Genomic DNA, 16,706 nt, shown 5'->3' with positions numbered 1-16,706 from the left:
AAAGGCATTCCACATTTTTCCTCACAGACCCTGTATGCAAATCATGCTCTTGCAGGACCCCCAAAATTACTTCCAACACTCTGCCAGTCAAATCTTTGTATCAGCTCGTCTTCCACCCTGCAGTGAGCACGAACGTTTGTGGCCCGCAGGTTTTTTCAATCTTGGCTCGGCGTTCAAACGACTGACCCCCCCCCGAGCGATGAGGTCTTTAAGGGATGATCTATTTCGTGAAGCCTTTAGTGAATGGAAGACGTGACAGATATCGTAGAAAGCAATAAAGGGGGTTTGCAAATTGAAATGTTAATGTCTTTCAGATTTACATTGTTTCCTGATTGATCCTCTTTGTCAGTTCATCCTCTCTGACTTCATAAATGTCATTTTTACTTCCTGACTTACGTTTTATAGAGTTGGTTGAGAAGTTCGATAGTAGGTTCATGAAAATCAAAAGAATTAGAGCTGAAACAAGTAGCAAAATAATGAGCAGGTATGTTTTGGGGATAATCTTGAGTCACTTTCCATGCAAAATAGGCATACATTTGCTGGTATCAGCTTCTTTAAATGTGTTTTACATTGTTATAAATTCAAAGTCTTGTGGTTTTGGACTGTTGGTCGGACAACAGGACAACTTTCTGACATTTTATATACAAATCGGTCTTAAAAAAATGATCATTAAGTGCACAGAAAAGCACTTTAAACGGTGCACATCGCAGCCTGGTTGTTGTCTGTAAATCAGTGAGTAATAATCTGTTCCTCAAGTAGATTGAAGTTAATATTATTATGAAATTATGAAAGTCATGCAGCACAAAACATGCCAGATTTTTTGATTGTTTTAATATATTTTCTGCCAATGTGTGGGAGCTCACTAGCACATTCACATTAATAATGAAACCTCGCCTCACCCCCTTCCACTAGTGTGTCTCTCACACACACACACACACACACACACACACACACACACACACACACACACACACACACACACACACACACATACATACTGCTCTCTGGCCAGCTGGAGTGTGAGCGAGTGAGCTATTTTAGGAACAAGAGGAGCCAGCTAAATAAATATGAAGGGCAACTGCACTCTGTTGACAAACACACTGACCCCAGTAACGGCACGCTGTCGACTTGCAGCACGATAAAAATAAATAAAAAAATGGACAGCACGAAAACTTGACATTTGTAGTTGTTTCTAATGCAAATGGAGATGATAAGAGCAAACGCGAGATTCCCCCCTTCACGAAGCGGTATTGTTTTGAAGCATAGGTTGGCACAATGATCATCTGTCCCCCCTCATTAGTGGCCGGTTTTGGGGCCACAGTTGGGCAACAAACAGGGAACAGAGCCAGAGAGGACTAGCGGAGGCCCTTCGATTCCGTAATGAATGGCGTTAAAGCTATAAGAGCACGAGGCTCGGGGTGAAGTTGGTGGGAAACGGTGCCAGGTAGTGCTAAGCTGCAAGGCACTGCAGTCAGGGTGCTGCAATGAGAACTATGCTGGTCAGCCTCGAGTAACTGGCTAAATGGATGGTTTAAAGGCTACAGAACTACATGGTGTGTTCTCTGAAGAGAAAACATTTGATTCATTTTTCATGATTATTTATTACTGAACTAAAACTCGTTTTTTTTTTTGTCCTTTTCAGGTCAAAGTTCAATGATTTTGATCGCAAACAAGGATGTGCATTCATCACATTTGAAACTAGTTTCACATGATGGAATTTCACAATTCACACCTGAGATTTCTCTCAAAGAAATGTGATTAATTCTCATACAGATACATGAGGTTTTTGGGGGCATTTCCCAAGTGAATTATCTTATTTTACAGGCACGAAAACATGAAATTCACATTGCCTCTGTGTTTGAAAGCTGCAATATCCTTCATCTTTACCCTGATGTCAAAATGTTGGTAAATTATTGATTATCTTTTGCATTGTGGCTACGATTGTACAACTACTTTCCTTTACACTTTACCTTTACCCACCATCTCCCATCCTGAAAGCCTTAAAAGCTGAAATATAAACACTTCCAAAAGCTGTCAAGATATTACATAAAGATGTGGACATGGCTTTTTGTCAAGTTAAGCATAATTCCTTGAGAGAGCTCTTTGCACAGTCTGATCTGACGGCGATCCAAAGGGGACCGGGCACAGAAACCCGGTAACAAGAGCTCCTTTGTTTTCCTGTGACGTTAGCGCTACACCTGCCAAAAGTCGTCTTACACTTGCTTGCATGTTCGCAGGTATGAGGCCTCGAGTTAGCGCAGGAGAAACTGGGCCAGAGTCCCACCAGCTCGGCCTGTTTTATGGGTACGTGCCAGAGAATGGAGTGACCCAGTCCCTGAAAATATCCCTCTTCCAAGGCCTTTAAAAGCAGCCACTACTCCCACGTAAACAAGATTCTGTATCGCTCTGGGAGTTCCTCTCCTAAATACCTATGGGTTCAAATGTTATAAAGGCGATTCGCACATTGCAAATGCAAGTTATAAGACTGATTTGAGTCTTTTACCGGAGGACAAACCAACCAATAAGGAGACAATCACTCACTCACAGCCTTGCATTAGAGATAGAATTAAAAGAGTAAAGAGTGACTGCTGCTCATCAGTCCTGTCACGGATGATGAATAGTGCCGGTGGGGGTTCAACTGCAGGGCGTGGGTGATAGCTTCACACTGAGCGACAAAGCAGGCTAAATTACACCTGACTGATGTGGTATTTCCCCCCTCTGGATAGGCCTGGGAGACAAATTGGGAAGTCTGTCTGATTTACGATGTGAGATTGATGTTCGCAAAGACAGCTCTGATTGATGAAAGATTAGTTAGTGGGTACGAGGAAAGAAAAACAGCCGGGTTTTGAGCTTGACCGATGCTGCAATGCTTTTAAATCCAGAAAGAAGCAACATCTGATATGGAAAGTTTACACGAAACATTCAAATATAGTTTGTGTGGACAATTTCGGGCAGTAAAATGTATCTACAAAAGTTTCAAAGTTGACTTGTACACCTATTCCTCCACTGTATTATATCCTATTATCCTCCATAACCCTGTATGACAGTAATATTTAACTTATTTAAATTGCAAAACAAAGAGCACAAGTTGTTTTCTAGTAGAAGTTTAAAACAAAGTGCAATAACAGGATATAGGCTACTGTGAGAACAACAATACTTCTGACACAAAGGCGGAATAAGTGATAAAAGATCTCTAAAAGTGAGGTAAAGAGCAAACAAAACCGTGAAAAATGACAAGAAGAAGAGGAAGTGGTGTGGTTGTGAAAAGCAACAGAATATCTGCTGGTTCGACTCTATATGAAATGTCTTTGAAGGCATTAAATCTACAAGTTATTGCCTTGGGTGCGTCTACTCATACGACAATAAGCTGTGGCAAAGCCAGGCATTCTTTCCTCAAAGCAAGTGGCATAATAAACTTTGGCAGCTGCTTCAGTGAAGTAATCGAAAAAAAGGTAAGCGAGACAAACACGGACAGGCTGGCAGAAGAAGAATCCAATAAAGTAGGGAACACAATAAAGTAGGGAACACAATAAAGTAGGGAACACAATAAAGTGTGCGCTCCAAAGTTATGTTGTTTATTTCGAAGCTCGGAGGGGAAAAAACAGAGGGAGGGAGTGGATGGAGGTTTGTTACCTGTGCTGCCTGGATTACCTGGCTGGCACACGGAGAGAGGGAGTGCGAGACAAAGACTGGATGGGGGAGGAGGGGGGGGGACAGAGCGGAGGTATCCGTAATTACAGGGACAGGCGGAGACACAGTGAGGCGGTAATAGCACACAGTAACTGACACATCTGATGTGCCAATGATAGTGTTCCTATCACAGTGGGACTTTAGAGGGGCTGGGGCCGGGGCTTACCTCACCACGGTGACGGTAACCATGGATACGTGGACTGGGCAGAGGTTGGGGGGGGACTTGCCCTGATGTCAATCATAAAAAAAATTAGGAGGGAATGTCATTTTAATTAAGAAAATGTAGTTTTTAAGGACAATTAATCCTTAAGGTGGAAAACAAACATGGCCGCCATAGTTTGTTTTCCTCTGGTAAAAAAGATGTGCTGACATTGTTTTGCTTCAAACTTATTTTTTGTGTCCATGTCTGTAGTAGAGGTGTTGCTTTTGTCATTATGTTTTTATATCAGATGACACAACTGCAAAACTACAAATAACGTTTGTTTTTACGTCTCAAAATGCTAACGAGCTAACTGTTGACGACAGCGATTCCTTGGCTGATTAAATCACTTTTTAAAGCTTTAAAACTAACTAAATGTAAAGAAAGACAACAAATTAAATATTTCAGTGCTTTTGCATGAGTAGAGAAAGAGAGTTTGTCCCCCTCACAGGAGGTAAAGCTAACGCCGCCGTGCTAAAGGAAAACTTAAACAGGATATAAGTGCTGTGCACACATTTGTTTTGGTTCGGTTGACATTAGCTGCCCACCACAGATGTCAGGCTGCTAAAAAAACGGGGTAAATATCTGCACCTGCATCTTTACTACCCACAACGATGACATTACTGCGGACTCAAGTATGTTATTAACGTCTTGATTAAAGAACATTAGTGGTAATTAGAAAGCCACTCAAAAAACACACAGTCACACAAACACACCTTGTCCGTACAGGAGCCGGAGGTTCAGACCACCACCACAGCACACCGTCAAACAAAAGAAGATGTGTTCCCTCTGCGCCGGCACGCATGCGATAATTGCAGTGAAAAAATGTTTGACTTAAAGGGATGCTGTTGGTGTCTAATGCCAGAGTAATGATGTTGGAGGGGGGGAAGTGGAGCATCAAAGCAAAGCGGGAATTGAACCTGTCAGGCTCTCTGACTTCAAAACAAACTGAAAGTCCTTAGGGGTGGGTTAAAAACGACATCAGCCATGAAGAGTTTCTCTTGGGAAAGCCTGATTAAGCACCATGATCACGTATTTGGAGTCTTGTTTCGGACTTATTTAAACTCTCTTTTAGCTCTGATTTTGGTCCCCACCATCTCCTTAGAAAAAGACGTGAATCTTTAGCTTTTAAATGCTGCACTTTGTTCACCAGCGAGTACTGTTACACGCTACAAAATACCTCATGAAGCTGAGGGGATTCTCTGTGTTACACGTTATCATGTAATCCTTTGCTCACATTTTAATTGGTGCAGCTTCAAGTTACCAAATGTGTCCGCATGTAACACAGAGAAGAGGATGTTTTGAGTGGTAAAAAAAAAGGGAGCGGCAGAAAAGTAAAGAAAGGAGCAACGAGTAACAAGCTTAAAAGGGACGAGATAACCAAAACGAAGCAAGAAAAGGAAGATAATGACAAAACAGACAGAAGATGAAAAAAACCAACAAGTGGGGAAGAAGTAGATTGGAGGTCTAATCCCTCTGAAGTGCAAACAGCCCTGAGGGGAGCGATGGCATTAAGGGGAAGGGACCGGGCACGTCGAACAAGCTAAGACAGATCTCCCACCGAGCATCGAGCCAGACAAAACGCTGCCCCACCTCAGCTCCTCTCTGACAGGCCTAAAGACCTTCACAAACACTCCCCCAAGGCCTCCGCATAGATGGAATAACCTCCTCCCCCCCTCCACCACACTAAACTCCCTCCCTCTCTATCTGATGTGTTTTTGCTCATCTTCCTCTTGCAGAAAAGAAAAAAAGTGCGATAAACAAATCTGCAGAGCGGGGCGGTGGAATGTTAAGCCGACGCCGCGGCCCAGAGCCCCCTGCTGCCTTTGTGCTCGCAGCGACCTCTGACCCCTGGAGTTCACCGCGACCAATCGGGGGACAAACTCGCAGCGTGTGCTTCGTCAAAAGAGAAAGGAGGGGGGGCAATATTAGAGAGTGGTGGTAGAGATGGAGGGGGATGATGGTGGCTTTCCTTGTCCCGTCCTGCCATGTGTTGCCAAAACGTTTAAAGTTGATGAGTTTGGCATCCAAATACCAGTTTGTAAAGAGCTGCCAACAATCACAAGACCTTCAGTGTCATATCATCTGCTAGAACGCATAAATAACTTGGGAATGCAACACAAAGACAGAAGAAAATGAATCATTTCTAGGAGCTATTGAAGAGCAACAAGAGCCAAGTCACTTAATCAGATTGATTAGGGAGGGAGGAAAATAATTTGAATCATCCTCATCAATTGTTTCCAAATAAGCTCCACATCTGCGCCAAAGATAACGTGCATTTTAATCAAACACGAACGGAGAAAACAGGGTTCGTTTCAGGAGATGCACTGACACATCTGAAGGATGACAGGTGGGGTTTTCGGGAGGATCGCAAAACGCAAACACCGTTACCAAGTCAAAGATGAACACACAGGTGAAGAGGAGGGCAGAAGGCAACATCTGTCAACATTCACGCCAACTACTCTCTCACTCTGTTGGTTTTGGATGTTTTTACACATTCTTATTAGGGCTTTAAGATCACTGAGATTGCATAACATTCCTCAGTTATAGTAGATGTTTCCAGTGCAAGGTTCTGTGTATCCCAAATAAGTTTATAAAAGGTCATTGTCAAAGGTCGGAAAGCTTATAATGCAACGTATCCTCACGTTTCTCCAAATTTTTTGTGCGTTTTCCTACCAAAGACAGCAACAATTTCCTCTTGATACATGCAGACAGTCTTTTTAAAATAAATTCCGTCTTGGTAAGGTTTAGACAACAAAACTACTTTATAAAGTTTAGGAAAAGATCGTTGTTTGGGTTGAAATAACTACTAAAGTGCTAATAAACCTATTCACATCGCTGCAACTACCCAGTTATCAATACTTTTAAACCAATAAAACTTTCCTTTTCTTCAAAAGATAATACCAATTGCAACAATTTTGATCAGTGATTAAAAGTTTAGGTCACTACACACAAAAATGTAATTCAAACATTGGTTCCAGCTTCTGAAATCTGTTTTATATCATTGTAAAGTAATATATTTTAGTTAAGGACTGTTGATAGGGAAGAATTATCATCTGAAAATGTAATTTTTCTCGTCTTGTTAATTGTAGAAAATGTGACCGGCCTTTTTCAGTGCTTTCTGACATATTATTGACTTAACATAAGTGCTATTTCTGAAATTTGCTGTATAATAGAGCATGTAGTTTCAGACAAATGTAAATGAAAATGTAAATAGCCACGCCTACAAACTGTGCTGATGTTTCTGGAGAAGAACAACTAGTTAAGTTGAGTAAAAGCCATTTAACTGACTAGAACTCTACTTAATGTGTTTTCATATTGGCGCTATATTAGAGGAAAAAAAAATTCAGGAAGTATGGAAAAGCCATTATTCAAGAGTCATCCAGCTTCTGCGTTGCGTTCAGGTACTCTGGTGTTCTCTGTTTTTTGTGCTGTGTTCCAATGCCTCTCTTTTTGCATACTTACCTCTTGACTTGATCTTACTTTTATTTGTTTTACACTGCTGTGGCTTTAAATAACCAAAAAGCCTTTTATATAGTTTTGGCGAGGGTATTTCCCCGTTGAAAAAAAAAAAAGGGCCACATTCATCCCACCTGCACTTGCAACACACACAAACATAGAGATGTATGCAACTTTACGTGGCTGGGAAACATGCACACATGCATGTGAGCACCACACAGGTTGCAGAGTCTTAAATGTGGGCGTGGGAGAGGAATAGCAGGGGCTTTTCAACCGTTCGTTAAACCTGCTATGAGTGGTTTATAGGTTTGCTAATGCACTTACTGACAAACTATTTCCCTCTAACGAAACTACAGAGAGAGAAAAGTAGGGGGGTGATGGAGGGAGGGAGGGAAAAAGGGTTATTCCAGCTTTGAGAAGATGCAAAGAAGTTAGGTTTATGTTGAGAGGGCGAGCGGGAAAGAGAGGCTGAGTGCACCAAGGGACACGAAAAAAGGTGAATTAGAGGTGGTGAAAGAGAAAGAAGACGACAAGGTAGGGTTAAAATGATGCAGAGGAAAGAGACATCTGCATCCTGACTCCTTCATACCCACAACATGGACCACAAACTGAGACGGAGCAGCGTGACCCAGTCACATCAAACACAAACTCTCCCCTCTCTCTGGATTTACAAGTCGGCTCTCTCCCTATCACATTTCAAAACAACGTAAGACCTTTTTTTTCATGAGCTCTGCTAATCTCATTTTGACCCAAATCATCAGCGCTCATTCTTGTTTTCAAGCAAAAGCCTTTTGGGAAAGTGATCTAGAGCAGAGTCACTTCTTGACATCCAAGAACATACCGATATTCAAACCAACACACATGTAAACTTCTGGAAATAGTTTAAACCAGAGAGAAGAGTAATAAATTAGGTTTAATTAGGTGTGGCAGGTCTCTCTGCACTACAATCATGTGGTTTTAGGTGCTTGTCACCTTCTGTTTCTCTCACACAGCAGAATTGAAACATTTAATTGATGCTTACATGCACATAATGAATCAGAAGCACTAACAGAGAAGACGGCTTAAGAATGACTAACATGGATATAAGTAGGGCTGCAACTAGCAATTATTTTCATTCTCAATCGATCGAATTTCTTGATAAATTTGACATTAAATACATTTTATTGTCCCAGAGCCGAAAGTGGAATCTGGGAAAGACTTATTTTAATAAACCAATAGTTCAAAACGTACAATTTCAGTTTACTATGATTTATGATCTGATCAACTGGAACCAGTAGACATTTGGTCATTCTGCTTGAAAACTGACAATAAATGAATGATGCATTATCAAAATGATTTGCAGATTGTTTAAAGTCAACAGATAAGCAATGCATTTTGGGCTCTAAAGCATTTAAAAGATTTGGAAATTGGAAAAAGGAGGACAGTAAGAGGAAGAGGTTGAGGAGGAACCACCTCTCGCAAATCAAACCACAAATCAAACTGGTAATGGATTGCCTGACTTGTGGAAGCAGTGAGGGCAAAAAGTGATAGGAAAGAGGTGGGGGGGTAATGATACGGTGAAGGAGGGAGGGTGGAGGGGATAAGGGAAAGGAAGGAGGGAGGTGGGGGACTCAGCAGAGTTGGGGAGGGTCTAACAACCACAAATCAAGCAGTGATCAGTCGCCTCACTTAGCGTTTCTGGAATGTTCCAACCTATAGCACCTGCAGGGAGTGGGAGGCAGCCTGACAAGTCCTGCCAAGTTCTGGAGGAATTCAACCGAGGGGGGGAGGGAGGGGAGGAGGGGGGGAGGAGAGAAGGAGGGCAGGGGGAGTGAACGGGTGTCCCTGCCCCGTTTGTCAGAGTGCAAATTTTCAGCATCATTGTTGCACCAAGAATTTAGAGAGGACCTACTTTTTCTCCAACAACTTGAAGCTAAATGATGCTTTTTACGGACTGTGCAACAAAGCAACCACAAGGGAAACCAAATATTAAAAAACACGACAAGAAAAGTATCTAGCTATGTCCAGAAATCACTCCTGCACTTGTTTTCTGGTACACATATGCACTGATGTATACAATCATACCAGTATTTTTGCATTTTTTCACCAATATACTGCAAATTTCATTCATTTTTCTAGGCAGAAATTTCAAATTTGCTGGTTGCAGCTTTTCAAATGTTGGGATTTGATGCTGTTTATAATAGTAAACTGAATATGTTTGGGTTTTCTGACTGTTGGGTTCGATAAAACACACAATTGGAATAATTTTGGCATCAACTTTTCACTGCACGTTCCTACATTTAAAGGCAAAAGTGATTAATTGATAAATAGAGCCAAAAATGTGCACTGCTGCACTATACATTGTGTATTTGCATACCAAGCAATTGTGTTTTAGAAATTGGCTTTTTCCCAGCACCCAATGCTTTCAATTAATATCCATACAGCAGGAGTTTATGATTAGCACACTGGCACAAATAATGTAATAACGATGATGGATTAGACTTCAGAAGCAAGTCACAACAGTCTAATGGATTAATCATATCATATCAAATTTCCCCGCTGCGGGACTAATAAAGGATTATCTTATCTCTTATCTTATCTTATACACAAATAAATACTGCAGAACAGTAGGAAAAAGACATCCAAAGAGCTAGAGCTGCAGAGCAAGCATTCAAAAATGTCAACTTATACGATTTGTATTTAAAGGAGATAGAAGTTGCAAAACACTGGTATGATACTTTAAGGCTACAATTGGCGATGCCTACCGGACATCAGAGGACAAAAATGTCCATTTCTGCCATGAAATAAGCCCACACAACATATCCAAGATCCTCCAACCTGTTCTAAAACCCTCATGTGTCACCCGACTGTGATTAAACAGTATGCACAAATGTCTTTTTTTTGGCATTTCTTAACCGTCCAGGTAGTACAGAATCACCCGCTCCAACCTTTGACGGCCTCCTCTCCCATCCTCTACTTCCCGCCATGCCTCCTCCCTTCTCCTCACCATTCCTCCTCACCAGAGTGTGATGTTTTCCCTGTGCCAACAGCTGTGTCACCCTTATAGACACGTATTCCTCTCTATGTATGTTCACTGGAACATCATTTTTCGGAAAAAAGACTGAATGGGGAATCAGCTAGCTTTAAAATAACCCGTAAATATAACAACCGGTGAGCTACCGAAAAATGGCCGTGGTGTGGATTTAGGTTTGATTAATAATGATAAAAAATAGAGTTAAGAAGTCTAAAAGATACACATATTTCTAAATTTGCAAAAGTTATTGTGGCTGACTAAACATTCTTACTTCCTGGTAGCTTGTAGCTTGAGAACAGTCAATTCAGTTAGCCTGAAAGAAACAGTTTGTTTTAGCATCCAGCAAACTCGCTAACAAGCAAGCTAAACAATGCTAACACACTACTCCAAAATATATTTATTATAAGATATTACATATTTCCAAATGTATTGCGCATGTGGGTCAATAAACAACAATCAGTCTGTCAATTTGTCCAACAAATGACAGACTGTGTTACATCAACTGAAATCCGAAAAAAAGAATGGTCTTATCTCAACATATAGAGGTCAAACAACCCTGTCTCCTAAAAATAATGTATATATACTACTATTTTCCAGCAGGGAAATACATTCGGTCTTATCTGGTGATTGCAGCTGATAAATATCTTTTCTTATGTTTTCATTGCATGAATTTAAGATTAACTTCACATTTTAATTCAGTCAAAAACACAAACTAACTCTGGGCTGGACCACTGCCTCACCACGACGATACCCAAAGACACAGTTACCAAGGTAACGACAGCCCAGACCACCCAATGAACTCATCTGTCAGTCACTCAACACACGAGCACACATATCTATCCACTCAGCCACCCCCACATCCACACACACACACACACACACACACACACACACACACACACACACACACACACACACACACACACACACACAGATACAACACAAAACAACGGGGAGGTGGGAAGTGGGTGGAGGAGTCAATTCAAAGTCAGTGCAGCTCCATCTGATGCGTCCTATTGAGACGCAGGAAGCTTTTTGCTGCTGATTCGCTTTAATGTTTCCCTGTCGGCGTCTCTGTCGTGGCCAACGACAACTCAGCTAGTAAAGCAAGGCACTAACACTGCAGGGGTTGAGGGTTTGAGTCCCTCTGCAGGTTAATGATAAAGTTCGGCACAGGTTTGAGGCTGATTTTACTCATATACTGTACTTAAGTGCAATTGTTTAGGTACTTTTACTTTGCATGATACTTTATTCTTCTACTGCAAATGCTACTTTTCCCACCGCTTCATTTACTTCCCTTTTATCACTTGTTAATTTGTATACTTTTACGTATAAAGATCAACTTAAACATACAATTACGACGGAAAGTGGTAGATTTAACTATCAACTAATATATAAAGTTGTTTTAACGAGTTGGACAAAGCACAACAGTTATTCCTCCTTACATAAAACATATAAAAACATGACTACACAATGAGTTATTTTACTTATACTTAACATAATTTTTTCCGAATCGTACTTTTACTTCAAGTGTTTTTAAATACTTTATTGAGACACATACTGGCCATCTGTGATGACGAGTGCCAGGTTAAGTTGTGGAGAGGAGGGTCAATGCAGCGCTGCACCCGCTACCTCTCAAATTAGAATAAGAAAGAGCGGTGCAGCTGTTTGAAGGTGTAATTCAGACTGATAGAGGCCAACATGGCTTATTTCTTGGTAATTGGGCAGCACATTTGGCTGTGGAGGATCAGAAGTAAAGGCTATATAATATCCATCTTAATGCACAACATTTAGCTGATGTCTTAAAGTAACATCTTTAAGCTTGGAGAAAATCGATTCATCAGATTTCATCCAGTATAGCGACAAAATACCATTTTTTCCAAGGTTTCTTATAGTCAGTGGAGAAAGAAGTATTCAAGTATGTTTCTTTATGGTTAAAGTAGCAATACTTCAATACAAAAACATTCAGTAACACATCAGTAAAAGTAATTCTGAAATTGTACTTAACCCCCTCCATATACTGTGGCATCTATAAGCAGTATATATACCTTTCATGAATCATTCATAACACACTATAATAGTATTTGTAAGCAGATATAAGTGTTATTAATGTATTTATGTATATATGAGTTTAAAAGTAAGATTTGAGAACGTTAAATCAAAATCAAATTTGAAACAAAGCAAAATACATTCACAGCATTTCACGAGCGCTATATGCTTTTAAACAGCCCCAATAAACTGATGAATAAAAAAACCATATAAGATAAGATAAAATAATCCTTTATTAGTCCCGCAGCGGGGAAATTTGCAATAAAGGTTTTATTAATGCACTTCTGAGTTGTGCATTAAATAAATGATCCCTGTTTGCTTGCAGAAGATGATTCCTGCAGCTCTCTTGTAAAGGTGTGGCTTTAAAAAAAAAAAAAAAAAAAAAATTATAAAAGGCACGTTGCCCCAATAATCTCCTCATTTTAAATATTCATCAGCTGGGCGGGGTTTGAATTGCAAATGAATCTGAGCGCGCCCACTCAAATATGAGCTGCTTTTTTTTTTTCCAGTCCCTCTGGCTACTAATAAACGTCACATTAAAGCATTAAAAAAAACAAAAACATACATATGTTCAGAGCCACTGATTCTGATATGGACAACATACGTGTAACAGTCACATATTAACGTTTAATTCATGCAAAAAAATAAATATATGAGTTTAAATGCCATTTGAATAGTTTTAAAAGTAGCTTTAAGCAGAGTTGGAGTTGGACACTGTCAGGAAAATAATCCAGCAAAATAAAAAATAAAAACCACACATTGAGCTTCATAGTGTTGCAAATAAACTGGAGTGGAGAGACTTCACCTGGAGGAGGGTAATAATAAGCAAATGGGACTTACTCCGTGCGCAGATCCCACCGCCAAGGCGACTGTTATCACACAGATCCTGCCAGAGAAATAAACATTTTAAGTTAGTTTGTGTTTTTTTTCCCCTCCTGTCTTCAATGAGGGGACATCGGCGGCTGCTGGCGAGGTCGAAAACTTTTTTATTTTTTATTATTATTATTATTATTATTATTATTAAAGAAGTTTGAAGCATGAGGGAAAAAAATGAAATAAAATGGCTTACAGGAGTTTCATTTTTTGATCCGGACTGGGCAGAGAAGGGGGGAAACCACAGGTCGAGACTCGATCCCCTTGTCTTCACCAGTAAGGCACTTCAAACGCGCTCATCGACGGATCCCCAAAAAAAAAATACCCACTGTCATCTACCCGGAGACAGACACAGAGAAAGAGAGATAAAGTAGTCCCACCGCCAAGCACAGCCCACATTTATATACTCACACACACACACACACATACACAGATCTACACATTTAAACACAAGCAGTTTTGACTTTAAAAACTTTTTCTTTAAGGGTGATTGCTTTCATAAAATCAGAGCTTATCCAACTCACCAAAGTTGCAGCGGTGAAGTCGCTGCTGAGCTCTCCGGGTTGTTGCGCCTCGACTCAGCAGCGCAGCTCAGCAGCAGGGAGGGGCGGGGCCAGCACATGTCACTCACGACTCCATTTACCTTTTGGCTGCAGCAGGAGAGGGTTTTTTTTTACCCACTTGCACACAGACCCCTAACCTCTTCAAACTTTTTTGGTGCTGGAGAAAGTCTTTGAATGGCTTTAATACGTGGGGGGAAAGGAAAAAATATATAAAGATATTGTGAAGACTTTTATTCCTATTACTGTACATTTTTATTCCTGTTCTATCTTTATTTTGTTGTATAGTATGTGTATTTATTGTCTGTGTCTGTGTAGTTGTATAGTATGTGTATTTATTGTCTGTGTAGTTGTATAGTATGTCTGTGTAGTTATAGTATGTGTATTTATTGTCTGTGTAGTTGTATAGTATGTGTATTTATTGTCTGTGTAGTTGTATAGTATGTGTATTTATTGTCTGTGTCTGTGTAGTTGTATATTGTATGTGTTGTATTTATTGTCTGTGTCTGTGTAGTTGTATAGTATGTGTATTTATTGTCTGTGTAGTTGTATAGTATGTGTATTTATTGTCTGTGTAGTTGTATAGTATGTGTATATTATGTGTATTGTCTGTGTAGTTGTATAGTATGTGTATTTATTGTCTGTGTCTGTGTAGTTGTATAGTATGTGTATTTATTGTCTGTGTCTGTGTAGTTGTATAGTATGTGTATTTATTGTCTGTGTAGTTGTATAGTATGTGTATTTATTGTCTGTGTAGTTGTATAGTATGTGTATTTATTGTCTGTGTAGTTGTATAGTATGTGTATTTATTGTCTGTGTAGTTGTATAGTATGTTGTATAGTATGTGTATTTATTGTCTGTGTAGTTGTATAGTATGTGTATTTATTGTCTGTGTAGTTGTATAGTATGTGTATTTATTGTCTGTGTAGTTGTATAGTATGTGTATTTATTGTCTGTGTAGTTGTATAGTATGTGTATTTATTGTCTGTGTAGTTGTATAGTATGTGTATTTATTGTCTGTGTAGTTGTATAGTATTCTGTATTTATTGTCTGTGTAGTTGTATAGTATGTGTATTTATTGTCTGTGTAGTTGTATAGTATGTGTATTTATTGTCTGTGTAGTTGTATAGTATGTGTATTTATTGTCTGTGTAGTTGTATAGTATGTGTATTTATTGTCTGTGTAGTTGTATAGTATGTGTATTTATTGTAGTATCTGTGTAGTTGTATAGTATGTGTATTTATTGTCTGTGTAGTTGTATAGTATGTGTATTTATTGTCTGTGTAGTTGTATAGTATGTGTATTTATTGTCTGTGTAGTTGTATAGTATGTGTATTTATTGTCTGTGTAGTTGTATAGTATGTGTATTTATTGTCTGTGTAGTTGTATAGTATGTGTATTTATTGTCTGTGTAGTTGTATAGTATGTGTATTTATTGTCTGTGTAGTTGTATAGTATGTGTATTTATTGTCTGTGTCTGTGTAGTTGAGCTGCTGCAACACTTGAATTTCCCCCATGGGGATCAATAAATAAAGGAATATAATAATGCTCAATCATGAGTTCATAGAAACCTTTATGGACATTTTATCCCTTTTGATAGAAACACAACATCCTTTAAAAGTTGGTTTATCAATAATCACTGTGATTTAAAATGACCTTGTGATTCTTTAATGCTACATTATCACCCACTTAATCAACACAGTGGTCATATTAAACTCTATTAAGTGTGCTACTAAACAGAATGCTTTATTTAATCTAGTGTGGTTACATTATATTTTTGTCATTTATCATACATTTGTAAAGTATTTTGCACATGTTTTCTTCTTTCTTTCTTCAAAAACTTATCCTGCAAATCTATTTTTTAGGATTTTATTTTAGCCAATAGCCTATGTTACTTTCAGGAAATTTAGGAAATTAATGACACCGGTGGACGTTAGGTGAACTGCAGTTAGCATCCTGTTGATTGTGCCAAGCATCCTGGGCATCGGACAAAACTATGACGCGACATTACATTAAATTCATATATCATGTATATATAATGTTAGCAAGCAAGCTATGGTGAGCTAGCTAGCAACATACGCTTCATGAATCTGGCATTGGTTGCTTCGTATTGTAAGCTGATAAAGTAATTTGCAAATGGGAAGTTTGAATTTACCAGCAAGATCTGTCCTATAGAGTCTGGATGAATTTGCTGACGTTATCCACTTAAGACAGTATTTTGCAATGTTAGCGACACACCGTTGGCGCTGTCGGGGAGTAAAGAGAAGGGAACTAAGAATCCCACATAAACGGCACATTCTCTGGGTTTTCAAAGAGTTCTTTACATAGAAATCAGTTCTCAGGCATTTAAAGGAAACCGATAAAGTCAGGGAAGTGTTCAGTTAACAAAATAGCAACACATGTCAATTGTTCCCCATAGTAGCCTACCTTTAAGTATGAGATACATTTACAAACTGTGAACACCTCAGTCCTGATCTGCTGCTCTAAACATGGTGCAGACACTGAGTTACTCGAGTTTCAAACAGTCCTCTTTTAGCTCTTGAATGTTCTATTTTGGTTCAACTTGACCTGAGTGAGTCTTCACCACAGGTTGCCTCAATGTTTTAATTCATGTACCGACAGGTTTTGTTGACATTACACTCATGTTCCTAGTTAACATAAAGGCATCTTTGTTCTCCTCGACAGCTTTTTGGCTGCGGCGTACCGCAGGGATCCTTCCTGGGACCTTACATTTTTTGCACTTTGAAGGCATATTATTGTAAATTCCGCAAGAATTTGTATATTTCTTACCTAAACTATTACCCCAACCCTAACCCGAAGCCCATGTAGCAGAAATAGTTCAAACCTAAGAAGCTCATACTTT

General features: G+C 39.4%; 1 protein-coding gene across 1 annotated transcript in view; it reads right to left on the bottom strand.

The window, feature by feature from the left end:
* The window catches only part of LOC129093753 (collagen alpha-6(IV) chain-like), a 114,700-nt gene extending 100,862 nt beyond the window's left edge, over positions 1-13,838 (bottom strand). The window contains 3 exon segments of the mRNA XM_054601868.1: positions 13,251-13,296; positions 13,480-13,618; positions 13,808-13,838. Coding sequence (XP_054457843.1) covers positions 13,251-13,296; positions 13,480-13,490 — 57 coding nt within the window. The 5' untranslated portion in view covers positions 13,491-13,618; positions 13,808-13,838.
* Positions 13,839-16,706: the final 2,868 nt, after the last annotated feature.

This window comes from Anoplopoma fimbria, chromosome 7 (assembly GCF_027596085.1).
Source record: "Anoplopoma fimbria isolate UVic2021 breed Golden Eagle Sablefish chromosome 7, Afim_UVic_2022, whole genome shotgun sequence".
Taxonomy (NCBI): domain Eukaryota; kingdom Metazoa; phylum Chordata; class Actinopteri; order Perciformes; family Anoplopomatidae; genus Anoplopoma; species Anoplopoma fimbria.
This window is presented reverse-complemented; position numbering and strand designations above follow the sequence as displayed.